The sequence below is a fragment of the Fulmarus glacialis genome, unplaced genomic scaffold (genome assembly GCF_000690835.1).
Source record: "Fulmarus glacialis isolate BGI_N327 unplaced genomic scaffold, ASM69083v1 scaffold6724, whole genome shotgun sequence".
Classification (NCBI taxonomy): domain Eukaryota; kingdom Metazoa; phylum Chordata; class Aves; order Procellariiformes; family Procellariidae; genus Fulmarus; species Fulmarus glacialis.
In genome coordinates this window covers 1,595-29,133 of record NW_009207347.1, presented here as the reverse complement: position 1 = coordinate 29,133, position 27,539 = coordinate 1,595, and the positions used below count along the sequence as shown (strand labels likewise).

At 37.8% G+C, this 27,539-nt stretch overlaps 1 protein-coding gene across 1 annotated transcript in view; it reads right to left on the bottom strand.

Annotated features, from left to right (window-relative positions):
• Positions 1-2,087: 2,087 nt before the first annotated feature.
• Positions 2,088-27,539, bottom strand: part of LOC104075520 (titin-like) — a 26,261-nt gene continuing 809 nt past the window's right edge. The window contains exons 3-51 of the mRNA XM_009576055.1: positions 27,178-27,320; positions 24,584-24,707; positions 23,459-23,725; positions 23,214-23,311; positions 22,890-23,058; positions 22,532-22,798; positions 22,111-22,377; positions 21,741-22,019; positions 21,226-21,634; positions 20,998-21,122; positions 20,636-20,902; positions 19,742-20,011; positions 19,336-19,638; positions 18,913-19,215; positions 18,348-18,535; positions 18,146-18,260; positions 17,298-17,582; positions 16,877-17,028; positions 16,592-16,739; positions 16,281-16,458; positions 16,065-16,186; positions 15,679-15,966; positions 15,289-15,585; positions 14,990-15,176; positions 14,290-14,405; positions 13,898-14,197; positions 13,354-13,653; positions 13,161-13,266; positions 11,861-12,057; positions 11,451-11,756; positions 11,077-11,355; positions 10,334-10,633; positions 9,930-10,232; positions 9,460-9,834; positions 9,059-9,361; positions 8,283-8,582; positions 7,898-8,194; positions 7,514-7,798; positions 7,129-7,422; positions 6,431-6,730; positions 6,040-6,324; positions 5,558-5,748; positions 4,645-5,074; positions 3,828-4,136; positions 3,279-3,427; positions 3,155-3,187; positions 2,926-3,055; positions 2,526-2,825; positions 2,088-2,438 (exon numbers count right to left, since the gene is read on the bottom strand). Coding sequence (XP_009574350.1) covers positions 2,110-2,438; positions 2,526-2,825; positions 2,926-3,055; positions 3,155-3,187; positions 3,279-3,427; positions 3,828-4,136; positions 4,645-5,074; positions 5,558-5,748; positions 6,040-6,324; positions 6,431-6,730; positions 7,129-7,422; positions 7,514-7,798; positions 7,898-8,194; positions 8,283-8,582; positions 9,059-9,361; positions 9,460-9,834; positions 9,930-10,232; positions 10,334-10,633; positions 11,077-11,355; positions 11,451-11,756; positions 11,861-12,057; positions 13,161-13,266; positions 13,354-13,653; positions 13,898-14,197; positions 14,290-14,405; positions 14,990-15,176; positions 15,289-15,585; positions 15,679-15,966; positions 16,065-16,186; positions 16,281-16,458; positions 16,592-16,739; positions 16,877-17,028; positions 17,298-17,582; positions 18,146-18,260; positions 18,348-18,535; positions 18,913-19,215; positions 19,336-19,638; positions 19,742-20,011; positions 20,636-20,902; positions 20,998-21,122; positions 21,226-21,634; positions 21,741-22,019; positions 22,111-22,377; positions 22,532-22,798; positions 22,890-23,058; positions 23,214-23,311; positions 23,459-23,725; positions 24,584-24,707; positions 27,178-27,320 — 11,768 coding nt within the window. The 3' untranslated portion in view covers positions 2,088-2,109. The remainder of the gene's footprint in view (positions 2,439-2,525; positions 2,826-2,925; positions 3,056-3,154; positions 3,188-3,278; positions 3,428-3,827; positions 4,137-4,644; positions 5,075-5,557; positions 5,749-6,039; positions 6,325-6,430; positions 6,731-7,128; positions 7,423-7,513; positions 7,799-7,897; positions 8,195-8,282; positions 8,583-9,058; positions 9,362-9,459; positions 9,835-9,929; positions 10,233-10,333; positions 10,634-11,076; positions 11,356-11,450; positions 11,757-11,860; positions 12,058-13,160; positions 13,267-13,353; positions 13,654-13,897; positions 14,198-14,289; positions 14,406-14,989; positions 15,177-15,288; positions 15,586-15,678; positions 15,967-16,064; positions 16,187-16,280; positions 16,459-16,591; positions 16,740-16,876; positions 17,029-17,297; positions 17,583-18,145; positions 18,261-18,347; positions 18,536-18,912; positions 19,216-19,335; positions 19,639-19,741; positions 20,012-20,635; positions 20,903-20,997; positions 21,123-21,225; positions 21,635-21,740; positions 22,020-22,110; positions 22,378-22,531; positions 22,799-22,889; positions 23,059-23,213; positions 23,312-23,458; positions 23,726-24,583; positions 24,708-27,177; positions 27,321-27,539) is intronic.

Sequence of the window (27,539 nt, the reverse complement as noted above, 5' to 3'; positions counted from 1 at the left end):
CAACCTTAATGATTCTATGATTCTGTACTCTAATTTCTCTTTCAAAACTGAAGGCAGGAAATTGACTCTTCCTGATCTATAAGGTCAATAATGTCTCAAATGCAACAGAATGACCTGAATCATAGAATCATAGAATAGTTTGGGTTGGAAAGGACCTTTAAAGGTCATCTACTCCAACCCCACTGCAATAAGCAGGGGCAACATAACCACAACACAAACCCTAACTGGGTTTTGTTAAAAAAAAAAAGAATACAAGAAACTGAGCTCCTCTGAGCAAGCATTTTTTCTTCCAGGGACCTCTTTTTGCTTTCTTGGTAGCGTCCCTCACCGCCCCATATGGCCTCTCCCATCTGCTCTGCCGTCTTGCTCGCGTGCCCTGGCAGCTCCCACTGCCTCCCCGGGGTCACCATCCCATCCGTCCATCCCCTGCTCCGCACTCCTGCTTTTCGGGTCCCTTGGGGCCAGCACATCCCTCAGGCACCCCCCATCTCCCTCCACCTTGTGTGGCCGTTAGGATTTTCACCCTAAGACCTTGCTTAGCTCCTCTTGAAGCCACTCCTGTTAACCCACGTGTGAGCTGGGGCGGTCCATGTCTTTCCTGTGCTGAGGGCTCCAGAGCTGGACGCAGTACTCCAGAGCAGAGTAGAGGGGGAGAATCACCTCCCTCAACCCGCTGGAAAGCTGCCCAGTAGAAAAGGACACGGGGGTGCTGTTGACAGCCAGCTGAACATGAGCCAGCAGTATGCTGAGGTAGCCAAGAAGGCCCTCAACCTGCTGGCCACACTTCTTTTAACGCAGCCCAGGATATGGTTGGCTTTCTGGGCTGCGAGCGCACATTGTTGGCTCATGTCCAGCTTTTTGTCCACCAGTACCCCCAAGTCCTTCTCGGCAGGGCTGCTCTCAATCCCTTCATCCCCCAGCCTGTATTGATACTGGGGGTTGCCCCGACACAGGTGCAGGACCTTGCACTTGGCCTTGTTGAACCTCATGAGGTTCACATGGGCCCACTTCTCAAGCTTGTCCACGTCCCTCTGGATAGCATCCTGTCCCTCAGGGGTGTCGACCGCACCTGATAAACTGTTATTTGTATATTTAAACCTCAAAAAAGCTTGAGACTGTATTTTAATATAAAACAAGGAGGGAGAAAAGTATTTTTAAGTACTGCACATTCTTTTAAGAACTAACAGCTAATGCTAAAACTCTTCAAGTTATTCTAGAAAATTTACTTATGTGAAGAGAGAAAATAGTAGTGGTATCTAACAGATGCTGTACACATACCAGCATATGAAAACAACTATTTGTTGTTGAAAGCACATTCCTACTTACTGAAAAGGTTTCGTGCTGTTTCTGGTTCACTATCCAAAGGTTCTCCAATACCGTATTTGTTTTGTGCCTTAATGCGGAACACATATTCATGGCCTTCCATCAGCTTCGGAACAGTGAATAAGCATTCCTTAGGCTCATTAGTAACGGGTACCCATGTCTTCCTATTTGCTTCTTTTTTCTCTATAACATAGTTTGTAATCTTAGAACCACCATCATCTAATGGAGGAAGCCATGATATTGTCATTTTATCAGCCAAAATGGATTCAAATTTAATAGGTCCCACTGGAGGTCCGGGACGACCTAAAAGATACATTTTTATAAAGAAGAATTAATTCAAATGTTATTAAAATAAGGTATCACATGAACGCTATCAATTTATGAAATGCATAAGAGTTCTTGATATCTACCTAGCACGTTCAGTCTCATCTCCTTTGAAGCAGTTCCCAGATTATTTACAGCTGTTATAGTATATAAGCCTGTATCACTTCTGCGAGACTGTTGAATCAATAAAGTGCAAGTATCTTCACCAACAATCTTGTTGACGTGTTGATCATACAGCACTGGTGTTTTGTCATCTGGTTTCTTTGGAGAAGCTTTTAGCCATGTTAATGTGGGGAAGGGTACACCCTTTATCTTGGCCACAATGTTAACATCTGTTCCTTCTTCAGCCTCCATAAATTCTTTGAGTTCAATAGATGGTGGGCCTACAAAGAAATGTTGAAAAGATTAACATACAAAAATACTTCATAATTTTAAAATGGAATTTGTATTTACTGGTATCAGTTAGTACTTACATGTCTGGTCTTTGACAACAAGTGGGCCAACAGTGGCTGAAGGCCTACTAGGACCTGCTATATTTACAGCTTTGACCCTGAACTCATATTCTCCACCTTCTACAAGATCCTCAACAGTAAACTTTGTTTCCTCCACGTCACGTCTGTTGCATTGTTTCCAAGTCTCTTTCACTTCTCCGGTACGATCCCAGCGGAGACATTCAACATTATAATGTGTAACAGGAGCTCCACCATCATTCTTTGGTGGTTTCCATGTCAAGCTCACTGTGTTCTTGGTTACAAGGCCAATCTTTAGTTTAATAGGTGGATCAGGAGGATCTTCACAAACAAAACAGAAATGTGAATAAATCCACTGTACAGTACTATATGGTTTTAAAGAATTTGTTTGACTTTGATTTCACTTACGGATTGGATCCCTGGCTGTGGTCCGTTGGATGGTTTCTGCAGGAGGGCCAACACCAAAACGGTTTTCTGCACGTACCCGGAAGAAATACTCTTGGCCAGATATGAGATCTGGTACAACAAAGGAAGTACTTCCACAGTTTGCGTTGACTTTAGTCCAGGCCTTCCCATCAATAGTTCTTTTCTCTATAACATAGCCTCTGATTCTATCTCCACCATCATCGTCTGGCATCTTCCATGAAAGTTTACAACTACCTCTTGTGATATCACTTACTTTTAGGTCTTTTGGCGGACCTGGGACATCTGTTAAGGTAAAAGCACAACAGAAACAATTTTACATAAGTATGTAGAAAAACAAGACTAAAACCTAGTATTTGAATACTTTGATATGTGTAAGCCATACCAAGCACATTGACTCTGATATGCACAGTTTTTTGTCCTGCTTTGTTCTTTGCTGTAATGCTGTATCGTCCAGAATGACTTCTGTTGCACTCAGGGATGATAATCACTGAACGTGTATCAGTTGCTTCCACCTGTGCATTACAGAAAGAAAGAGAAGTTATATATCAACTTTAAATATTCATGTTTGAAAAATGCAACAATACTAAAGTTACAAAAATTGTTTGCTTTACCTGAGCTTCTTCAGGTACATTATGACCTCCCTCCTATAAACAAAAGGAAATAATGTAAATATAAAAGGGGATAGGCTTAAATGTCTAGAAACACACGTAGAAAAAAGCTTTTTCTTTTACTAACCTTTGCTGTTGTCTTTGCTTTTCCTTCAAACTCCCAAAATGTTTTTGGAACTGGACGACCCTTGATAACAGCTGGGATTTTAATTGTTGTGCCAGCACGACAAGAGAGGAAATCCTGTGCTCCAATATCAAGGAAGATTTCTGGTTCCTCTGCAAAAATATTTTAATATATAAATTTTAAGAGCTACTGAAAGTAAATTTCTGTCAGCACTGAACTAAAACCCCACACAAACATGCAGAATGCATGTTTATGTGAGAAAGTTTGCATGTGCAAAAAGGAAGCTGGGAAGTATACAAATAGAAAAATTTGTTGTAGTCATTTCTTCATAAAATACACATTATTTCCTTAGTATGACTGTCGGCGCTCATCAGTTTTCTAATGGATCCTGCCCTGGTAATGGTGATCATGACACTTTCAAAAATGTGTGTCAATCTTTTGTTACATTTTTGCACAATTGTTTGTTCTGTTTTGACTTCGGGTTGCTTGAACATTCACAGCAGTACGTGGCATTTAGATATAAATATCTAAATTAATTCCCAGAACACTTACCTAGAATATCTTGGACAGGTATTTCTGATGTTGCAGGACTTGGTTCTGATTCTCCAGCAGCGTTTACAGCTTTCACCCTAAATCGGTATTTTCTGAGCTCTTTCAAGTTAGGAATAACACATTCACAAGTAGGAAAGAGTTTGTCTCCTTCATTCACCTTCTTCCAGTCAGTACTACCTTCATCCTGCATTTCAACAATATATCCCTTTATAGGACTGCCACCATCCTTTTGTGGAGGCTTCCATGCAAGAGCTACAGATGATTTGGTTTTGTCTTTGACCTCTGGGCAAGATGGTGGACCAGGCACAACTTGTAAAACAAGAACAAGTAAAAATTACCTGAGAGTTAGTGTCTGCCTATATTTTTCTGAATAGTTTCTAGAAGGCGGCAAGTATTTTCATTTTCTTCTGTCGTACATACAGTGTGTAATCCCAGAACATGCATACTAATTACATATATTACATATATTATTAAGACATATTTAAGGTACAAGGCATGAAGATTGAACTCTTTAACAGTAAAGAAAAACATTAATATAAAAATCTGATTCTGAACTCAAGTTTATTTGGCAATGTTTGCATTGGTGTAATCACAGTTTAAGGTTCATAAAAGAGGTAAAAAAATTAAATTAAAGCTAATTATTTTTAAAATGGTGAAAAGCAAATCAGGAAACTGCTTTGTATCAATATATTCTTTTTGGTTTAATTAAAACAAAACATTGGATTAATTGTACTAAATTCAATATAAATAATAGTAGCACATTTTGCTTCTGGTGTGATATAGTCTTTAAAAATAGTCATACAACTTATATACTTACATATGGGATCTGCTGCTAAGGCAGGATCTGATGGTTCACTGGGAGGGCCAATTCCAGCAAGATTTTCAGCCATAACTCTAAACTGGTATTCAACACCTTCAGCCAAACGAAGCACATTGTACTCTAGACCTTTTACTGATGGTTTTGTTACTGGAGCTCTGTTAACACGTGACCAGTAGACACCTCCCACCTCTCTCTTCTCCAACCAATAGCCAGTTATTGGGCTGCCACCATTGTTCAAAGGAGGCTCCCAAGTCACCAGCATTGATGATCTGGTGCGATCTAAAATTTTTGGCTTTCCAGGAGGTCCAGGAAGGCCGTAGGGATCCTTAATAACAACTTTTTCTGAGAGGCATTCATCACTTATTCCATATTTGTTTACAGCCCGGACTCTAAACTGATATTTCTCATTTGTTGCAAGATTCCATACCTGAAAAATAAGATTTAAATCAATACTTGGCTACTTTCAGAATAAACTTATTTGAAGTTATGCAATGGTTTTCACTTTAAATTCTGTCTTGCAATCTCATTGACATACCTATGTTTATGTACTACACAGCTGTATGTAATGCCCTAGGGATATTCTTATTTCACATGCATAGGACCAAACATAAATAAAAATGTCATCATGTTTGTTTTTGCAGTTGGTAAATCTATGAATGATGCTGGGAAATGGAAAGGAAGATGTCTTCTAAACTCAGCTGAGATTAAGTAGCAAAAGAGAACACTTTCGTTTGTTTTGTCGCATGTGGAAAACACACATACATAGATGGGCAATGTTAATCTAGTAATTCTGGAGTCTAAATGGAGCACAAACACAGGTATCTATGCAAGTAGCAGTTTTCATTAGATGTGTACTATTGTTATTTTTTATGCAGACTAAAGTACGTAATAAAGATATTTTATAAATTACCCCAAATCTTCTCTCAACAGCACTTTTGGAGACTTCTTCCCACTCAGATTTCTTCCTACTAGCATCACGTTTCTCAATAATGTAATGGGTTATTTCACTACCACCATTATCAAGAGGCGCATCCCATGTTAAATAGCATGATTCTGCTTTAATGTCAGAAACAGCAAGATTTCTTGGTGGAGAAGGACGATCTGTTGGAAAGCAATAGAGCATAGAATTACATTAAGAAAGAGGCAAAAGCTTTTTATTAGCTGTCATTTTATTAAAATGTCACATCCTTACCATACACTTCAACATGCACATTGCGAAATGCAGTGCCAAGACGATTGGAAGCTCTCACAGTGTAAGTGCCTTTATCATCCCTCACTGCTGCAGCCAGGATAAGTTCAGTTTTTGCCTCACTTCTAGATACTTCTTCCTTGGTTATCTTAAGTGCACTGGATGTTTGGTCAATTAAAACTTCATTCTTGTCCCATCCTTACCATACACTTCAACATGCACATTGCGAAATGCAGTGCCAAGACGATTGGAAGCTCTCACAGTGTAAGTGCCTTTATCATCCCTCACTGCTGCAGCCAGGATAAGTTCAGTTTTTGCCTCACTTCTAGATACTTCTTCCTTGGTTATCTTAAGTGCACTGGATGTTTGGTCAATTAAAACTTCATTCTTGTCCCATTCATTTTTTGCAGGAATATTAACTGGTTCTCCTGCTTTCACTTTGATAGTATCTCCTCTCACAGCCAAGCGTAATGTAACAGTTGGAGGTACTGAAAACAAGAAGAAAAATGACGGAGTGAAGATGGAGATGAAACACAGAAATTGCCTTCCAGTGTTCTGGAGATATTTGTATGTATTTCTTTAAAGCAGATATACCTTCATCATCTTGTATAACTACATTGAGGGGCAATGATGGTTCACTTTCTCCAATAGCATTGACAGCTTTGACACGGAATTCATACATATGAAGTTCATCAAGTTTTTCAACAAGAAGAGATGTTGTTGGACAGAGCCTTGCATTAACTCTTTCATAGTCTTTTGAATCATGTCTCCTCTTCTCAACAATATATCCTAAGACAGGACTGCCACCATCACTACGTGGAGGTTTCCAGTCAAGCGTAATGGTTGACTTCGTCCTCTCTGTGTACATGAACCTCTCCGGTGCTGTTGGAGGACCTATTAACATAGATAAATCATAGTTTAAAAACCAGTAAAAAATGAGAGAATTTTTAATCTTACGAGTACAGCAGCTCTGTTTTTTTAAAGCCATAGATTTTGTATGCAAAGTATCTGAGTATGGTTATGGATAGTATAAAGTTTCTCATGTATGTGGATAAAAAGGCAACAAGTAGTGTCTCAGTAGACATCAGTATTTTGTTACATAAAGAACCATAGTAGTTTCACAGAACTGATTCAGTGATCTGACTGAAGTAATTAATTTAAGGCAGATGCCTTATCCAGGTAGTAGAAAAGTAAATACACTTTCTGTATAGAAAACAATCCACACAACAATACTGGTTTCTTAACCTATAATTAAAAATTGTTTAAAACCCCCATAAAATTAGTCATCTTACCTAATGGATCAACTGCAAGAATGGGTCCTATTTCAACAGGTGGACCAGTACCAAACTTGTTCTTGGCACTAACACGGAATTTATATTCTTGCCCTTCAACTAGACCTGTAATATCACATTTAGATCTCTCTGTGTCTACAGCTAGTCTCCATGTATGCATTTTGGCATCCTTCCGTTCAACAATGAAGCCTATGATATCGCTGCCACCATCATCTTCAGGATCAGACCAGTTAAGCAAACACATCTTTCTGTTTGTGACCACTGGCTTTAGGTCAAGGACTGGCCCAGGAACATCTGAAAAACAAAATCAAACAAGTAGGACAAAGCCCAAAGATTATCTCACCAAAAAAAATGCTAAGTTCATTTCAGAAAATATTTTTCTTACCAAATACTTCTACTCTGGTTCCTGCAGATTTGGAACCACTGCTATTGGTAGCAGTAATTACATATCTTCCATGGTCTTTTCTCAATGCATTCTTAATGGTTAACTCAGATTTTGTGCCAACATTTTCAATAACAACTCGATCTTTGTCTAATTCACCCTCCTCCACAGCCCATGCAATGGTGGGAGTAGGACGCCCTGTCACAGTAGCAGGAATTTTAATAGTTTGCCCAGCCATGATCTGAATGCCTGCTTTGACAGAAACATCCAGCTCAACAGTGGGAGGCTCTGCAGAAGAGAGAGAAACAGTTCATTAGTTCAAGGGAGAGATTAAGAAACACCTTTCAGGCAGCTGGACATTTCTTGAAAATAATACAATTGCAATACCTTTAGGTTCCGCAACTGTTACAGGTTCAGTTTCACCAGGTGGTCCTTCACCAGCTGCATTAAGTGCAGTAACACGGAGTTTATAGTCTGCACCTTCTCTGACTTCTTTAACAGTATACTGTCGAACCTTAATGGGTTTCTCTGTGCAACGTGACCACTCTTTTACTCCCACCAGTTGTTTGTATACGTGGTAACCAGTGATATCTCCACCGCCATTATACACAGGAGGTTCCCATTCTAACTCAATAGAAGTTGAGCTTGTATCAGCAACCCTTGGAATTGGTGGACCAGGTGGCACTATAAATAAATAGGTGTAAATCAAAGTTAAAGGCTATGAATCCTATTCTGTCACCTATCTGTTATTAGCTTCTGCTAAGCTACTTACTTATTGGGTCCTGCGCAGTTTTTGGATCTGATGGTGGACTAAATTTACCAGGGCCAGCTGCATTTTCAGCACATACTCTAAAGACATAGGTTAATCCTTCCAACAGTCCTTCAACTTTTATTTCCAGGGCATTCACAAGGTTCCTGTTGACCCGAGCCCAATGAGTACTATTAATTTCACGTTTTTCAATCCAATATCCTATGATCGGGCTGCCATTGTCTTTTGGTTCATTCCATTTAACCACCATACTGTTGCTGGTAACATCTTGCACATCAGGCTTATTAGGTGGATCTGGTGGAGCTGAAAAAAAGGATTGCAATTTTGTCATCATTGCTGTCTTCTTCAGAGCTCACTCAAAGCTAAGAGAGAACTAAGGTATGAGAAACGACTAATTTTAAGTCATTTCATAGTTCTTCTACTCTCTTTCTTAGAAACTTTGATTCCTAACTGCAATCAGTAATCAAACTTGCAGTGTTTCTTTCTTTTGGTGAGAATGTTAGTCTACTGAACACAGAGAATGCCACTATTCAGATAGTAAGTGTTTTAAGTGTGAAGTTTTATGACAGTGATTGTCATTCTTATTTCTCTACTATTGAAATTAGAATGTTTTCAATATTTCCCTTTATTTCAATGGTTTAAAATGTGCAATAAATAATAATTACATTGCTCAAGTTTCTTCTGGGAAACATTCATGTAGAGGAAGCTGAGTGTTCTCAGAGTCTGTGTAGTTTTACACTGGTTTTCTGAAAAGGTTGTATTTCAAAATTAAAACTTACAGAAAGGATCTTTCGCTGTCATTGGTTTTGAAACACATGGTGGCCCTGATCCAACTCTATTTTCAGCAAATACACGGAAGAGATATTCTTTTCCTTCAATCAGTTTTGTTACATGGAATTTGCAATGCCTGAGTGTTGAGCTGACAGTGACCCAGCCCATTTCAGCTTTTGTATTGTCTTTCTTTTCCAGTACATAGTTTAGGATTTCACTTCCACCATCATCAAGGGGAGGCTCCCACTTGCAAATGACTGAATTTTTCCTCACATCTTCAAATACAAAGTTGACTGGAGGCCCAGGTGTATCTGTTAATAAAGCAAGAAAAATGATGAGTACTCGTCTTGTGCACTTCTTACCCAATACTCTGAGCAGCTAGGTGTTTTTGATGACATTCATTACATACCTAACACATTGACTTCACATGAGGCTTTTGCAACACCATGATCATTTTCCACTTTAATTGTAAACGTGCCATGGTCAGCTCTGATGGAGTCACGAATTGATAGTACAGACTCTCCTTCTTTATGGTTGTCAATACTCATACGTTCTGGCAGTGAAAGCTGGAAAGGTTCCTCTTCTTCAGCTTCACCCTTCTTCTTCCTTGTATATGTTGTTACTCTCTTTTTTATTTCCTCTGGTCTGACAACTTCATCATTCTTCAGCCAAATGATAGATGGATAAGGTGACCCTGAAATATGTGCCTCAAGTATGATCTCATCACCTCTCTTCACCTCAAGACCAGACTGTAGTTTTGCAGCAAGGAAGACTTTTGGAGCCTCTGTAATAACACAGAATGATAAATGGAGAGTAGAATTTTCCAATATGTTTGAGGATGTATGGCAATTACTACAGAATCAAATGAGCAATTCATACCGGTAGGATCCACAGCTTTCACAAAAGGAGTAATCCGAGAAGGCTCACTGATGCCAGCAGCATTCTCAGCACGAACGCGAAACTGATATTCCTTTCCTTCCTCAAGACCTTTCACTGGATAAGTTAATAGAGGTACCAGATAGTCATTGCATCTCTCCCACCTATCCTTGCCTTTAGCGAGCTTTTCTATTATATAACCCATAATCTTGCTTCCACCATCAAACAGCGGTGGTTTCCATGTAAGTGTTACTGATTTTGATGTTGGATTATGGACCTCAAGGTCAACAGGAGGATCTGGAGGCTCTGTGGAAGAGTAGCAAAAGAGGGATCATATGAGAAAAGAAAGTATGAAGATTTAGTTAAAATGCAGTTTGCTAGATTATTTAGTAGTAAAAAAACCTTACGTTTTGGGTCTTCTGCAATGATTGGGTTTCTTAGTTCAAGATATTCACCTCCTCCAATCTTATTGACAGCTTTAACACGGAAGTAATATTCACTGTTTGGGATAAGATCTTTGACTTGCCATGAAAGCTTATTTTCACCAGACATGACTGGGATATATGTTCTACGACCAGCTTCTCTGCGTTCCAGAACATAATGCAGAATAGGAGTACCACCATCAAAGTCTGGAGGTTCCCAGGATACTTTGCAAGAATTCTTAGTTACTTCGCTTGCCTTAATGTCTTTACACTGTCCAGGCGGACCTGTTTTAAATAAGAATAATAATAGAACTAGTTAACTAAGTAGATGGGAAACTGTATTCCTACAAATATGAAATTATATTGCATTTCCTTGCTTTGCAGAGAGCAGACCAAACCCACAAATGTTGGCTACACAGCATATATATTAATTTATATTCCTAAAGGTGAAAAATATTCAGAATTCTTATAGGATTTTTTATATTTATATGATGACTATTCATAATAATTGGGCTTTGAGCAGCCACTGACTAGTTAGACCAACTTGCAGTAAAGTATTTTTTTTGTGGATTTTGTAACATTAATGCCTTTATGGCAATCTACATGTGTCTGAGTTGAAGTGATTCCTCCACATGGCAGAAAAGGGATTTTTCTAGTCCTTTCTTCTGTCAGCTGCAGGGCTCAAGTACGGATAAGAATCTTTCTCAGAATCGAAAAGGGCTAGTTACCTATGACTTTGACGTTGACTGAGCCAGTTGTTGATGCCAGCTTGTTCTCCAATGTGATAGTATAAACACCAGCATCAGCATGAACACTGTCTATGACTTCTAGCAATGCAGAGGTGTAGTCACTCTTCATTGTTGTTCTGTCACCAGCTTTCAACTCTTTGCCATCTTTGTGCCATGTTATAGTTGGGGATGGAACAGCTCTGAAGGGTATAGGGATACTTAATTTCTGTCCTTTAACAACAACAATGTCACGAGTTTTTAGATCAATGGTTGGATTACCTGTAAAAGTAAGTATAATATTGCTAGAAAGTTGCCAAACACCATTCTTTTTTCAGTTATGTGGATCTGGAAAAAAAAAAAGAATGTATTCTTACAGTCTGGGTCCTTGGCAACAACTTTTTCTGAGATGTCTGATGGCTCACTAGCTCCAACAGCATTGACAGCTCTGACTCTCAGCACATATTCCTTGTCTGGAACAACACCTTCCTCCACTTTACATTTTAGATCTTTTATTGGACGAGAATTGATTCGCATCCATTTTTCTGTTCCTGCTTCACACATCTCAACATTATACCCAATAATAGGGCTTCCACCATTCTTCTCAGGTGGTTTCCATGCAATGCAAATGTGTTTTCGACCTGCATCTGTGACATGTAAATCCTGAGGAGGTGAAGGAGGGCCTGCAGAAATGGAAAAGAATTGTGTCATTTTCCTCCCAGAATATCTGTTTTACACAGTACACTGCTTCCATAATCCATACACTGAATATTATACTACTACTTACTTGTTGGATCTTCAATATGAATGAGGTCGGTTGGTTCACTGGGATGACCGCAGCCAGCTTCATTTTCTGCACGAACCTGGAACTGTACATCTGTACCTTCAATGACATCAGTCACTCTGAAATTGCAATCTGGACCAGCTGTCTTGCCAGCTTTTACCCAGCGAGTGGCTAGTTTTTCTTTCTTTTCAATAACATATCTGAATAAATTGGGGGAAATACTATCAGGCACTTGACATATGAACACTTCAGGCTTCTTACTCAATAAAATAGATGAAGAGAGATTAGAATAGTTTGGCCAGTGGAAAAATAGAGAGAGTCATGGGTGACAGATTCAATGCAATTTACTTCACAAATCAGCCACTTAATCCTGGTAGTCCTGGTAGGTCTTGGACATAATGGGGTTGACATTACTGACAGACCCAATTCTGAAAACCAGTTCCTGAACTTCTGCTGTGTTCTCAGTTTTAGAGAGCTGCAGAGGTAAAAGAACCTCCAAACTACACTTGTATCATTGCTAGTTTGCATCTCAGTGGTTAGTCCACTGAGAATATTTGTAGATATTATCTGTGAGTTACTCAGCTGTCAAAATTCTGCCTATGATAGGCTATGGGAAAGTAATGTGAATTAAGCGACATGTTGCTTCAGGCAGATCTCTGTAGTTGTCAGTTTGTTCAAGATATGCTTACTGTTATTGGGAAGGAGAGAAAGAGTGAAAATATAAAAAGGAAAAATGTAACTGGCATTCAAGGTGAATTTCAGAGGACAGATACTTTAGAAACCAAAGAAAAGGACAAGTAAGAAGCAACCCAAAGGAGTAAAACAGTCTGTTTGAAAAGTGTAATAAAGAAGAGAATGAACAGAAAAGAGATGAGGCTTTATCTTAGCTAAGTGCATACAGTTTGAATGAGAAACTTAGGCAGAAGGAAAATGTAATTATATTACTTGGTACACGGGTCTAAGTGGCTACAACTCTGGAAGAACTGGAGACTACGGTTGCATTAATTTTTTTTAAATTTTATATACAGTTCAAGTTAATCTGATTTGATTAGATGCTGTTTTAAGGATGTTGACACACATTGATTGTTCATACAGGTTAGGTTATTTATATATGCATAATTTCCACATTTTAAAATCAAACCCTTAATTGTTTTGACCACATGGCTTCTCTTTTACATCCATTCACCTCTTTTTCATATAAAATGTGTCCATTTAAAATTTAAACATTTTGGGAGAAATGTCTTCATTCATGACATTCATCTTCATCTACAGGAAACACTACACAAACGTTAAATGACCTTACCTTTGAATCGGTCTGCCACCATCATTCTTAGGTGGTTCCCATTTCAAATCAACATGACCTTTTGTCACTTCAACTATTGTAAGAGCATATGGAGGCCCAGGGGTTGCTAAAGAAAAAATACACACATTAGAAGAATAGGAATCCATTACATGTGAGCTGTTCCTACTGATCACTAAGCAAATCTGAAACTTACTGAAAGTATCTTTAGCAAGCACTGAATCTTCAATTTCACAATAGTCACTCTGTCCAATGGCATTTTCAGCAGCCACACGGAACACATACAATGAGCCTTCAGTCAGTGGGCTCACTGTGTACTTGGTATCTTTCACTGTTGTATCAACTGTCTGCCAGCCTTTTCGCCTTACATCTCTCTTTTCAACAATGTAGTTGGTAATTGGGGAGCCCCCATCTTTTTCTGGTACTGTCCACTTAAGATCTGCTGTGTTTTTAGTAATATTAATAACCTCAAGCCACCGAGGTGGTGAAGGAGGATCTGTAAAACAGAAAAAGAAGGTAAAAAGAGGCCAGCGTATTTCCCATCAAAGATCTTGGAGGACAGGGAAAACACCAAAACTATTAAAACTTTGTATTTTCTTAGCTGAAGCACAGCAGGTTCTAATATTCCATAAGCCTTCCAAGCGTTCACTTGGTACCTACGGACACAGGCAGACATGGGGCTTCTTTAAAGACAGAGACAGTGTATTTGCAGTAGCAGCACGTTCTGAAACAATACTCACAGAGCCTCTCCTTGCACAGCACAGGGTCACTGGGTTCACTGGGCTCACTCTCACCAGCCTTGTTCACAGCTCTCACGCGGAATGAATATTCTTGTTTCTCCATAAGCCCTTTGAGGAAGTGTTCAGTTGTGGGAACTCCTTCAGCCACTCTCACCCACTCGTCTGTTCCAGTCTTTAATAGTTCAATGACATAAGATTCGATCTTTGCCCCTCCATCATGTTCTGGCTTTGTCCAGTTCAGGAATAATGATGTCTTGCCAACATCTTTCACAGTTGGCTTTCCAGGAGGCCATGGTGGATCTAGACAGGAGTCCAATATTAATTACATAATTGAAAACAAAGAATTTTTTTTTTGTTGTTAAATTAAACAATTAGAAATGTGTTTATTATACCAATTGGGTCTTTCACTAAGATTGGCTCTGTTTCCTTGCTTGGTTTTCCCGGTCCTGCAAGATTCTCTGCCAAGACACGGAACTTATATTTCTTCTTATTTGTAAGACCTTTAACTCTGGAAATAAAAATTAAGTTTGATTAAACCAAATCTACACATTAACTCATGCCTAAACCATTATTCTCTCTACTCTTCATACTACAGTTTACTTGGAAAATCTGAAAATACCCAAATTACTGCTAATGATGTTTTATGAAATGGTGAACAGTCAAAATAGGTATACTGTCAACAATAAAATGGTGCACCATGACACAGAAACCAATGTTTTGAGAGCCATCTTGCATTTTCGCATGTTCCATGGTTGTTAGTTGAGTATCAGGAGAAAAAAATCCCAGGGTTTTGGCAAACTGATACTTGAGATGGCTATGTCTGCTATTTTAGAATGCCGTATGAATAATCACATAGCACAGAAATTATTAAGCATAACATTTAAAAAAAAAAAGAGATTATTCACTCTTCTGTAAAGACATTCTCCTTTAAAACTAATTATCAAAAAAAGTATGCCACCAGATTTTAGTTGGATCTAAACTTATGGAAGCAACGAAAAAAGAGTAAGAACAATGTAAAACTTGTTTAAAAGGCTACTGTTACGTTTTTATGTCTCTGTGGCCTATTTCAGACTAAATTGACTATAGTCTTACTTGAATGTTGTATCTTTCACCGGCATTTTATTGCATTTTATCCATTTATCTTGCTCAGGATCATATCTTTCAACCCAGTAGCCAGTTATAGGGCTGCCACCATCTTCATCTGGTTCATTCCATGTTAAGGTGACTGAATCTTTAGTGACCTCTGTAGGCTTGAGACCTGTTGGAGGGCCTGGTGGATCTGTATAAATTAATAAATAAAAACCAAAAACCAAAAAACAAAACCGTCACAAATATCCTTTTTTTTCCTGTTAAAATATTGTAAAAAATTAACATTAATTTAATTAACTAACCAAATGAATATTTTGCAATGATGGGGTTACACTGTGCTGGCTCCCCAATACCATACATGTTCTCGGCACTGACTCGGAACACATATTCTTTATGAGGAGTTAAATTGGTAGCTCTGAATTTTGTATCCTTAATAGTTGATGACAATTTGTGCCATATTTCACTGTCTGTAGCTCTTTTCTCAAGGACATAGTTGGTAATTTTAGAACCCCCATCATCTCGTGGAGGATTCCATGTCAGAAGGCACGATTCATTTGTGATTTCTGATACATCAAATGCAGCTGGTGGACCAGGTTTATCTGTAGAGGACAAGATGTGAATGTTAATCTTCTGCTTGCATACCTCAGTACATTACTAATGTTTTTTATAAACAACATAAAGTACATGCATACCAAGAACATTAACTTCAACGACAGCAGTAGCACGTCCACTGGAATTTACGGCTTCTATAATATAGGTTCCACTGTCACTCCTCTTGCTGTCTGTAATAGTGACTGTAGAATGATTAGGTTTGGTTTCAATGGTGATTCTGTTGTCAGGTATCAAAAGTTTGTCAGCCTTGGTCCAAGTAATCTGGGGCTCAGGCTTTCCAATTACTTTAGCTGGCAGCTCAATTTTAGTTCCAGCTTTCACAGTAAGTCCAGCGAGAAGCTTCACATCTAAGAAAATTTCTGGAGCCTCTGATTTAGGAGAGAATAAAAACGTTGTTATAGAAACAGTATTTCAGACTCTAGTAAAAATAAAGCAGTTATTGTAATTTGGTGATTGAAGTAATTACCTTTTGCATCAATGGCCTGAATATCATCTGTTGGCTTACTTGGCTTGCTAGCTCCTATTCTGTTCAAAGCCTTAACCCGATATGCATACCACTCTCCTTCCTTGAGTTTTGTTACTTCCATTCTGTTTGTTAAAAAAAAAAAAATCCAGATATTTAAAGTGGTGAGGATGGCTCAGTTAGTTGAAAGGATATACCCTTTGATGTTAATTTACTTACTTTGTTTCAACAACAGGCTCCCCACATGTCTCCCACTTGTCTGTGCCACGTTGGGATTTTTCTACCAGATAACCCTTAATGCGGGCACCACCATCATATTTGGGAGGCTCCCATGTTAGGAAGATTCCTTTTGATGTTGGATTTCTCCATTTAACATTCTCTGGTGGATCGGGCACCGCTATTAAAAATCAAAAACATATGGGGTCTTAGAAACCAGCCTAAGGAAAGTTTTTTTTTACATCTTATTTTGAAGAAAATTAACAAGATCTCAGAAACAGAAAATCAGCAACAATGTGAAACAGTTGACTCACTTGCTGGTGCTGACATATTTACAGGTTCATCGATATACGCAGGTTCTCCTGGGCCGCATTTATTGCATGCAGAAACTCTAAATAAATATTCTTTTCCTTGGATGAGGTCAGGTACAGTGAACTCTTGGTCAACAACATGATCCATAACCTAAAGAGAAGGAAGGCTCCAATGTGTTTCTAAAATTTATTTCCAAAGAGCAATTACCAAAATAAGAAAAAAAGTTCAGTAGCACATGTGGAAACCATATAGCAAATAGAAATTGAAACGAGAAAGAATGAACTTACTTTGTTCCATGTTTTCCTGCTTACTTCACGTTTTTCAATTATGTAGCCAGTAACTGGACTTCCACCATCATCTTCTGGAGGTTCCCATGACAGCTGTACTGTGTTCTTGATTATGTCTAAAACTTTAAGTTCTCTTGGTGCACTTGGACGAGCTAGAAATCACAGAAATTGCATTAATTATTTTGTAATAGGAGTTTGACAAATGATCTCTATGTAATCTATCTGCCAGAAGATTTACACTTTTTAGTTATTCTTCCTTAAACAGCGAAGTTGGATATTGAAAACCAGAAAAGAGTTTTTAGTTATATTTTAAATATACTTGGTTTACTGAAAGTTGTGTGATTCCACATTATTAACCTAATTAGATTTTAGCAAGACAAATATAGAATGTTATTGCTAGAATATATATATGACCACTTACCAATGACATTAACATTAATTTCTCCTGAAACAGATGACACAGCGTTTTCTAATGTTAAGGAATAAATTCCCTTGTCTGGACGTTCACTTGGAGTAATTACAAGTTCTGCAAAGGACGCAGTGGTCTTCATTGTTACACGATCACCCTCTTCCAAGACTTGGTCACCAAAAGACCATGTGGCGGTTGGCACAGGGTAGCCAGTGGTAGGGACACGGATCTTGATTGGCTCTGGAACAATTACTTCCAGCCCATCTTTAAATGCACTTAGGTCCATTGTAGGTCCAACTGGAAAAAGTGGAAAATAGATTCACTGAAATATTTTCAGATGTTCTGAATATGGCTAATGATAGCTGTGTTGAGAGGCTGATTCTGACTGTATCTCAGCCTGCAGGTTAGAGCTGTCTAGGCCTAGCTGTGGCTTATCACTCCCTATCGCTCCTGGCTAAATGTTTTTTAGAAATATGTGAGATGATAAGGCTGCTTAGCATTATCAAGTGGGAGATCTAATTTACCTTTTAATATAAAAACTTTGTATTGTTTCAATTTTATTTTTCTTATCTTCTCTGCCTTTCTCTCCTTCTGTTATCTCCCATCTCCCACAAAGCTACGTCAGGAGACAAAAGGCCTTGCTCTTCAGGCAACCTAATAAGTCTCTGCCTAATAGTACAGCTAATTATCTGCAGAATTCATAATGGAGGAGAAATAGTTCAGACTCTCAAAGGTCTAAGGCTCTCTATACTAGTTGGCATCACAGTTATCTGGTGAAAAATATACATATTACCCACAAGATGCACTTTAATTGTGTGTCTTATCTGATTAATTATCTTTAAAAATAGCAGATGGCTTACCAAAAGTATCATCTGCAGTTAATGGCCCAATAGCCTCCGCTGGGTCAGACACACCAGCTGCATTTTCTGCTGAGACTCTGTAGTAATAACTGGATCCTGGTTTCAATCCAGTTACCTAAGAAGCACAAATAATCATTCAGTGACTCATATTAAAGATGAGATACACATTTTGAGCACTTTGTTGATGAACATAACATCTTACCTTAAAAGTAAGAGCAGGTACTAGTTTTGGATTACAGCGAATCCACTTGTCTGTTCCTTCTTCTTGCCTTTCAACAATATAGCCTAAGACTGGACTTCCTCCATCTCTGAGGGGAGGTTCCCATGTGAGCTGCACTGATGACTTAGTTTGGTCTGAATGATCAAAGTTAATGGGAGGACTTGGTCTCTCTGAAAATAATTTGAGAGAAATACATTTTCACAACTGATAAAGGAATATGGTTCTGCATATCAGCTGTCTATACCTTAAAGTACTCTTTTTAAAGCCTTTGCATAGATTTTTCAAGCCTTTGCATAGCTTTTTCTAAACCAGTTTTTGAAATGAGGTTGGATCCTAATTTCAGAGCAAAAATATTTGGAGTTGTTACTGAACGAAATGGTAGCAAGGTACTTCTAATATGTTTGAAGGACAAAAGTAGAAAAAATCTAACTGTACATGGTAGTTGCAGCACACGTTTCTCAATTGAACTTTCCTGCACACATAATACATAAACAGCCAAAATGTCCCTGTCTCATAATGCAATCACAATCAGTGCTTGCATACTTACCGATTGGGTCCATAATTTTTACTGCACGTGTAGCAGGACTTGGTTTGCCAACTCCAACCATGTTTTGAGCTCTTACTCTGAAGAAATATTCTTCATTTTCCACAACATCAGTCAGGACAGCTGACAATTCATCAGCTGCAGTGGTCATAGTTGGCTCCCATTTGATGGAAGCTCTGTTACGGAGTTCAATAACATAGCCAGTAATTGGAGATCCTCCATCATACTCAGGTGGTTCCCAGGTAAGTGTAGCTCCAAACCTGTTCACATCAGTAACTTCTACATTTTGAGGAGGACCAGGAACTTCTGTATTTTATTTTAGGGAGAAAAAGGAAAAACAAGGTATGTGTTTTTTACCTATTGTTAGTTTGTACTGCTTTTCTTACACTGTCATCAAACACTGAGTTTTTCATAACTTCTGCTCACCAAATTTGCTCTTAGCTTCCACAGGTCTCTCTGTTTCCACTGGCTCACCAATGCCCACTCTGTTCCGTGCACTAACACGGAAGAGGTACTCAACTCCTCCTTTTTGAAGTCCAGTAACAGTGTATTCACAGTTTTCAGCACGATCAGTGACCATAATCCAGGTCTTACGCTTGATATCACGTCTTTCAACGACATAGCCTATTATTTTACTTCCACCATCACTTTCTGGTTCTTGCCAGGTGAGGCCAACTTCACCATCATAAGTTTCAGTGACTTCCAAGTTTCTAACCGGACCTGGAACATCTAACAAAGATATGACAATACTTTAGGGCATTGCATCTTTTTTTTTTTTTTTTCCTCTGGCTTAAATAAATGTAAACAAGGTTTTAATAATGGGAGTACTTACCAATGACCTCTACATTGATGAATGCTTCTGCCTGGCCATGTTTGTTTTGAAGTACAACCTTGTACCTTCCCTTATCTGATTTCTTTGCTTCATAAATTTTGAAGGTAGTGCAGTCATTTGTTGTATCAACAGTTGTTGTGGGCAGACTTTCCTCCCCTTTCAACCATTCAGCTTCTGCTTTTGGGTAGGCGTCATATGGAACAGTCATAGTTAAAGGCTTCCCAACATCAACCACAAGGTTTTGATCACCAGTCTTGATTCTTGGTGCAGCTAAGGAAGATCAACATGACAAGTAAGTACCTACATATAAAAAAAGTGTGATATATTTGTGTAGTCAGCAAAGCAGCTAACATAGAAAAGTAAAAGAAGCTGTTGTGTGAATTCTAAACAAATCCTTCGTATACTCATCGATTGCTCCAGAGAAAGAAACTCAGGCTGGTTGGTATGTACTGTGTCCTCCTATAAAATTGGGGAAGAGGGAATTGCTTTTTGAGCATTAATTTAATGTATTTTATTGGTCTGATCCTGTAAAATAGACAAATTAGGAATTAAATGTCTTATATGACTGAAGTGAGTAGGCCAAATAATTTTCATGTTTTAGATCTGCAGTGACCTAATGAAAAAGTTTTGTCTCCTTTAAGCTCAATTCACACTCGTTGGTATAGACACTGAAAAGTGACCTGTATTTTCCTCAACAGTTGGATCAGTGTGGTATAATAAAAAATGTTTGTGGCCTGAATTATAATTCATACAGTTTAACAGACTTGCACTTGTCTCAGCTTGATTGTGAATTCATTTTAATTCAACTCTTTGAAAGAACAAAAATCAATTTAATTAAATAGTTAATTCACTAATCTAAGATTTTATAAAAGAAACACAAAGCAAGCAACTTACCAGCTAATTCAAGCTTAGCTCTAGCTTCCTTATCCTTGGCAATAAATCTGTATTCTCCTTGGTCACGGGGCTTTATGTCGCACACCTGCAGCCTGTGGACCTTTCCTTCACTCATCATCTGATGTTTGTCACCTTGGACGATAATCATGTTGTTTCTCAACCACTTGACCTCCACACCATCTTTGTTCAACTCGGCCATGAAGATGACATCTGCACCAGGAGCTTCATAAATATCTTGTGGTGGTCGGATGATCTCAACAGGGATTTCTGAAATAAATGTCAATTCATTTGGTGTTATTTGTGTATTCTTTCTATTATTACTAAATAATGAAGAAATAAATCCTATTCAGTTTTACTCATACCTTCCACAAAAAGTCTTGCCCTAGATTTCCTGTCATCCACTCCACAGGAATATTCACACTCATCATCTAGTCTACAGTCTTTTATGATTAATCTGTGCAGATTTCCATCCTTTTCAAACTGGTACCTTTATGGGGGAGAAAAATAAGCAGTATTTTAATTTCCAGACAAAGCAACAAAGCAAAGCAAGCATGTTTAGCATATTAACAAGCATAATAAAATGTACATACTTTTTGCCTTCTTTGATTTCCCTTCCATTTCTGTACCATCTTACACTGGCTTTCTCTTTGGAAAGCTGGCATGTAAAGACAGCATCATCAAATTCAGTGACGGTTTGGTCCCGGAGATGTTCAGTGAAGTCTGCTGGTGCTTCTGTGATGAGAAGCTCTGCAACAGATTTGTCTTGTCCAGCTGTAACAGTGTATTCACCTTCATCTATAAACCCACAGTCTTTAATGATGAGTGAGTGTTTGTATTTATCGATTTTGTACAAAATGCGCTTGTTGAAGGTGACCTCTTCACCATTTTTTGTCCATTTGAGGGTTGCATTGAGGCGATTGACTTTGCACCAGAATGTGACAGTTTTCTTTTCCATGGTTTCAATGTCTTCAAGGGGCTCAATAATTCTGAGATCCTCTTCTGTTAAGACAAAAAACCCAAACGGATTAATTTACATCCTCATGATCCTGATGTGAAATTGAATGTAAGATGATGAAATAAATTTAATACAGTGCAAGTTATTTACCTAATACTGTTAAGGCAGCAGAGCTTTTGACGTGTTCGCCTCTCTGGTTTGACAGTGAGATGGTATAGGTAGCTTGATCTTTCAACTGTGCATCTCTGATTCTGAGAGTGTAAACTAAATCCTTCTGGACAATAATGTATTTTGCACTATCAAATATTGCCTCATCATTTTTGTACCACTTCTCTTTGGCACCTTCTTTATTCACTTCACAGTTGAAGATAATTTCTTGACCCTCATTAACTTCTTGGTCCTTAAGGGGAGTTATAATCCTGAGTTTTTCTGAAATTGAGAAAATGGAAGAAATAGGACATCATGTAGTACAAGGAATGCAACAAAATATGCACCTGCACATTGATAAAATAAAGCTTACCAATCACTGTTAAGCGTGCTGTAGCTTTAGCTTCACCAACCATGACAGTATACTTTCCTGCATCTCCTAGAATAGAATCTTTAACCACAAGTGTTCTCTTTTTGCCATCTGAAATGATGTCGTACTTATCACCAGGCTCCAGGACTGCGTCGCCCCTCCGCCACTCTACTGTAATTGCCTCTTTGGATACTGAACAGACAAATTCAGCTTTGTCTCCTTCAAGCACCTCAAGATTTTGTGGTCTGGTAAGAAATTCTGCTGCAAGTTCTGAAATAAAACATTTTTGTAGATATATATTATTTTATTTTATTTTTTACTTATGAAGAGAATAAACCAAGTTGTGTATTCTTACTGATTTTTAAGATTTTTTATTTTTTAATTTTTTTTCCAGAAAACAAGGCCACCAAATTAAGTGTCTTACCATGTACAGTAAGTTTGCCTGTTGTACTAGAGCTTGGGAGCTTGCAAGTATATTTGCCAGCATCTTCAGGATGAGCATTACGTATGAGAAGAATTCTCTTTCGGCCATCAGAAATGTGTTCAAATCTACCACCATCAGGCACCTCCTCATCTCCTTTAAACCAAGTAACTTCGGCATTAGGCTTTGAAACTTCACAGATCAATTTCACAGTGTCATTTTCATTTACTTCAAGATCAGGAAGATTTTTTGTGAAAACAGCCTCTTCCTCTGCAACACGAATTTAGAAAGATGATTAAAGCCTTTCATCAAAAAAACATGTTTCTTTTTCATAAATTAGATTCTAAAACACTGTGTTTACCTATCACTGTAAGTAGGCCTGAAGTTCGAACTGTTTTGGCTTCACAGGCGTATTCAGCTTCATCATCCAAGACACATTTACTGACAAGAAGAATGTGTTCTGCACCTTTGGAAATTATGTCATACTTCTTGCCTTTTCTAATTTCAATACCATCCTTAAACCACTTCACCTGTTTTAGAACAAATCAACATGGTTATTAATATTAACATACTCATCATAGATTTCAGTTGTGTATTCTTTTGTAACAACACAATAAAGTTGTCAATTTAAAAAAAAAAGCTCTAGTTGAAGGAGTTATTCCGATTAAAAAGTATTATTATTGACCTTGACACCTGGACGAGAAATTTCACATTCAAATCGAGCAGATTCTTTTTCTTTAACTTCAAGGTCAGTTAGGGGTTTCAGGAACTCAACACGAATAGCTATAAGAGAAAAGAAAATTTTTAGTAGAGGAAAGTGTTCGGTAGAGAAGAATAAATTGCTGACATTGATATTATTGCCAGTCACAGACACCAGTACATGACGTTTATAGCACTTAGACATTTTGTAGAAAACTGTAAATGACTCACGTTCTACATTGAGAAAACATGATGTCTTAAAATCCTTAGCATCACAGGTATATGTTTTTGCATCATCCAGTGTGCAGCCATGAATAATGAGTTTTCTGACCCTGCCATCAGAAATTATATCATACTTCTTCGTTTTGTGAATTTCTTCTCCATTTTTGAACCATTTAACTTTTGCATTTTCCCTGGAAACTTCACATTCCAGTATTGCAGTGGCCTCCTCTTCAACAGTCTGGTCCTCAAGTGGTTTAGTAAATTCAACTGGGGGTTCTAAAAGAAACAGATTTTTGATAGAAAAGATCTAAATTATAGCCAGCCCTCTGCTAGTACAGAACTGTCCCATACTGTTTACTAATTTTCCTTGACTGAATAATCAAAAAGGCTCTTATACACTTCTGCTGAAGTTTGGTTTTTTTTTTATTTTTTATTTTTAATGCCCAAACATGTTCAGATAATTCAGTTAATTTCTTCATTCTCAGCCTACTGTAAGATTAGACTGAATGATACCCTTTTCCACAGGGTTTTTACTCACAAATGATCACAAAACCTTGCAACTCAGTTTCTTTAGCTGAAGAATACCCATGTGATCTTAGTGACTCTGAAGTTATACTCTGAACTTAAGGAATGCTTTTAAAATTTTTTTTCCTTGAATTACTAAATTAGTTAGAAGTGTGTGCAGTTTTTTGACTTCTTAGCCATACACAGCTTGCAAGCAGTGCAAGTGGGTATACGGTCAATGTTATGTCACTTGACTGATGGTGTAGTTGTGCTCTTATAGGTTTCTGGGTACTCCGAAGAACAGAAAAAAGCCTTTGGGAGCCATAAAGGCCAGTATTTGTGGGTCATCTTGAGGCCAATTGAATGTTCAAGTCTGCAATGAAGCCCTGGAAATCCTAATGAACTGATTAATTTCCCATTTCCAGCATTTCTCCCTTTCCTCAGCTCTTCTGTGAAGCATAAAGATTTTAAGTAAGTGGCTTTTTTAATCGGGAAAGTTATCTACCAGTCCAATATTGTATGTATGATCCTACTAATTTGATATATGGTGTATATTAACATCCTATTCCAGGGTGAATCATTAATGGGCCATTAACACTGACTATGGTATAATTAAAATAGCTGACTTACCTTTCACGAAAAGATTTGCCTGAGTTCTGAAATCTTTTGCTGTCAGTGATACCTCTCCTGCATCTGTTAACTTGACGTCTCTAAGAATAAGTGTGTGAACTCTTCCTTCAGCACGTGTCATGACCTTATAAAGTACATAAAAAACCCCTTTGTAAGTATTTACAACAAATATTTAAGAAATATTTAATGAAATAGCATTGCTATTTATTGTTATCTATGGAGTTTGGTTGTTTATTTTTATATGAAATTTCGATAATATCCTTTTGTTTATACTAGGTATAGCTCAAGACACAAATGCTTTGAGGATTTTAAGAATCATTTCTGTTTTGTCCTTTCACTTACAAGTAATTGTAATTTTAAGTTTCCCCATGTTTTAAGGTATTTGTGTCCTTGTATTAGAAAACCTGAATCTACTATCAAAGTTCAAAATGAGGCTGACTTGAGATCATGTTTATTTTGAGCAGGTACTAATAAATACCAAAATAAATAAATTTATGGGAAAAAGTTGGTATTACTTCTGGTTACATCTAAAGTAAAAACTTTTAGAGAGATATAGAGAGGTTTGGCACCCCCTTAATACACTCTTTTGAAAATGCTGATTTGACTTTCTATTATTAAATTTTGGTAAAAAATTCTGCCTAAAAAAAAACATTTCTGTGTTGATTTATTGCTGAAACTACTTTGCAATCATGAGTTTGAATTGGGCTACTGCTACACAAACATCCTTTTTCTCTAGGAGTGGACCTGGGGGATTCAAGGATACATCCTGCACTGCAGCCATTAAGAGGGCTGCTACTCATTCATGCCGTAAATTTTAACATAGCTCTTGAAGAATTCTATTTATTTGTTTTCAGAGAAGTATGTGATCAAGTAGTAGATGCTGCTTTAGAAAAATAAAGGAGAAAAGCGAGCTTCTGCTCAGGAAGAAGCGTAAAAGATTAAGTTACTTTTGAGAAGACAGTCCCTTTTGCTTCAGAGGGAAGGAAGGAACTAAGAGGCTGTCCTTCCTCCCCAATGGTCATTGTGTCCCTGAAAACTAGCTCTAGTGAATGCTCATCTGAAAGAGATTGAGATGCAGGCAAATATATATTTGACCAAGATAAGCAGTAAAGATAAAGAAAGAAGTCACTTCAATAAAGGTTCTATGTGTACAGCTGAATGCCGGCCGCAGAGGCAAAATAATGGTCTGAATTAAAAACAGTTGAAATGAAACACTTGTACAATTAAATCTTGAAGATGGTAGTAAAAGTGTTTCAAGAGGCTATTTTCAATGGGCATCAAGTAAATATATGGTTTACTCTGAATTTCTTCTTGACAAAATTTCAACTGAAGTAAAATGACAGCTTTGACTGTATATGTAAACTGAATGAAAATCTAGATTTTTTTTCATGTAATTAAAATGATAGCGCATAAGAACAAAATAATGTTCCATCATACAGAATATTGAACATACAATATTTTTCTTGCCATGCAGTAATAACTGTCAAGCCACTGCACCGATCAATATCTTTCCACATTTTTATTCCTAGACTCAGAAACCATTAGCTTGATTTATTACATCTCACCTGCTGAGTTTCAATTTTGTTTATCTGTCCTTAAATACTGTAACAGGGTCACCTATCACCATGATTAGTTTTTCTTTTCCTATTTCTATATTCTTTTTTTTTATAAAATATTTTTTATTTCTTTTAGGCAAATTTGGTGAAGCTCAGAAGATCTAGTAAAACCTGAAATAATATGCTAAAAATTGTATGTAAAAGAAAAAGATCTGTACTAAAGTATTATTAGCAGCATTATTACAGGTTCTGAAACCTTGAAAGTTTGCTTTGTGTGAGGTTTCTAATTTTTGCATTATTTCCCTTAGGACTAGTACATGAAAAAGAAGTCTTATAACCAGTGATATCCATTTATATTTTCTGTTTCTTAATGTATTTCTTTATGTTTCTTTATGTATTTCCCCTACCATTAACTTTGAATATTAAACTGACTGCATTCCAGGCTGCTCAGATCTCAGTGTTAAGAGCCGGTACTTGATGAAGGGTTAAAAATAGCTAGTGAGAAGTGCTTGACAAGCAAATCTGCCCAGAAAGTTATCTGGAGAGCCAGAACAAATGCCTGAAATGGAATTTGAATCCTCTTAATCCCCTTATAAGCAGAATTGGACTGCAACTCAGCATTCAGGAGAAAAAAAGCATTTCCTGATAGCACCTTTCAAAACCCTCTCACTATAACTACAATTAACCTACAATTAAGCAAATTGTAATCTCCAATTAAGCAAAAATCATTCACCCCTGTGTCTGAGTCTCCAACAGAATCAGGAACAAAATCACTGCTGTAATCATTGATATTTTTGAATCTTAGTTTCCCTTTGTATGATAAATATTTGTAGTATTCCAGAATACTGGAATTTCTGGGGAAAAAAATGCTATATCTGCTTTAGTGAGGTTTTACCATTTGGCACAGCAGCACTACTGTATTGCTGTGCCTTAGTGCTTCTACTGGCAGAGAGTAAATAAGAAATAAAGAAGGAGAAGAGAGTTGAAAGAGAGGAAGGAGGAGGAAACATGAGGAAAAATAAAGTTTTGCTTCTTTACCTTATCACTGGGCTCCAGTTTCTTTCCTTGCAGGAACCACTCTACTGGGATTCCCTCATAAGAGAGTTCGCAATCAAAGGTTGCTGATTCCCCAGCTGTCACTGTTACATCCTTGAGGGGTCTCAGCAAGCCAATTACTCGAGCTTGGTAAGGAGAAGACATCATTTTCAGATTAGTCACTTCTACCCAAGAGAGAGTTGCTGCCCTTATGTACTAATTTCCACGGTGGCTTCCCTCAAGAGAGACAGACATCTCAATGCTGCTCTTTAAATTCCCTGAATAGAAGAGGCCACCCTGGGTTTTTAGGGGAGGGCTGGTGACCTAAAATTTCCTATTTGCAGAGTGTGTTTCTTTAAATTGAG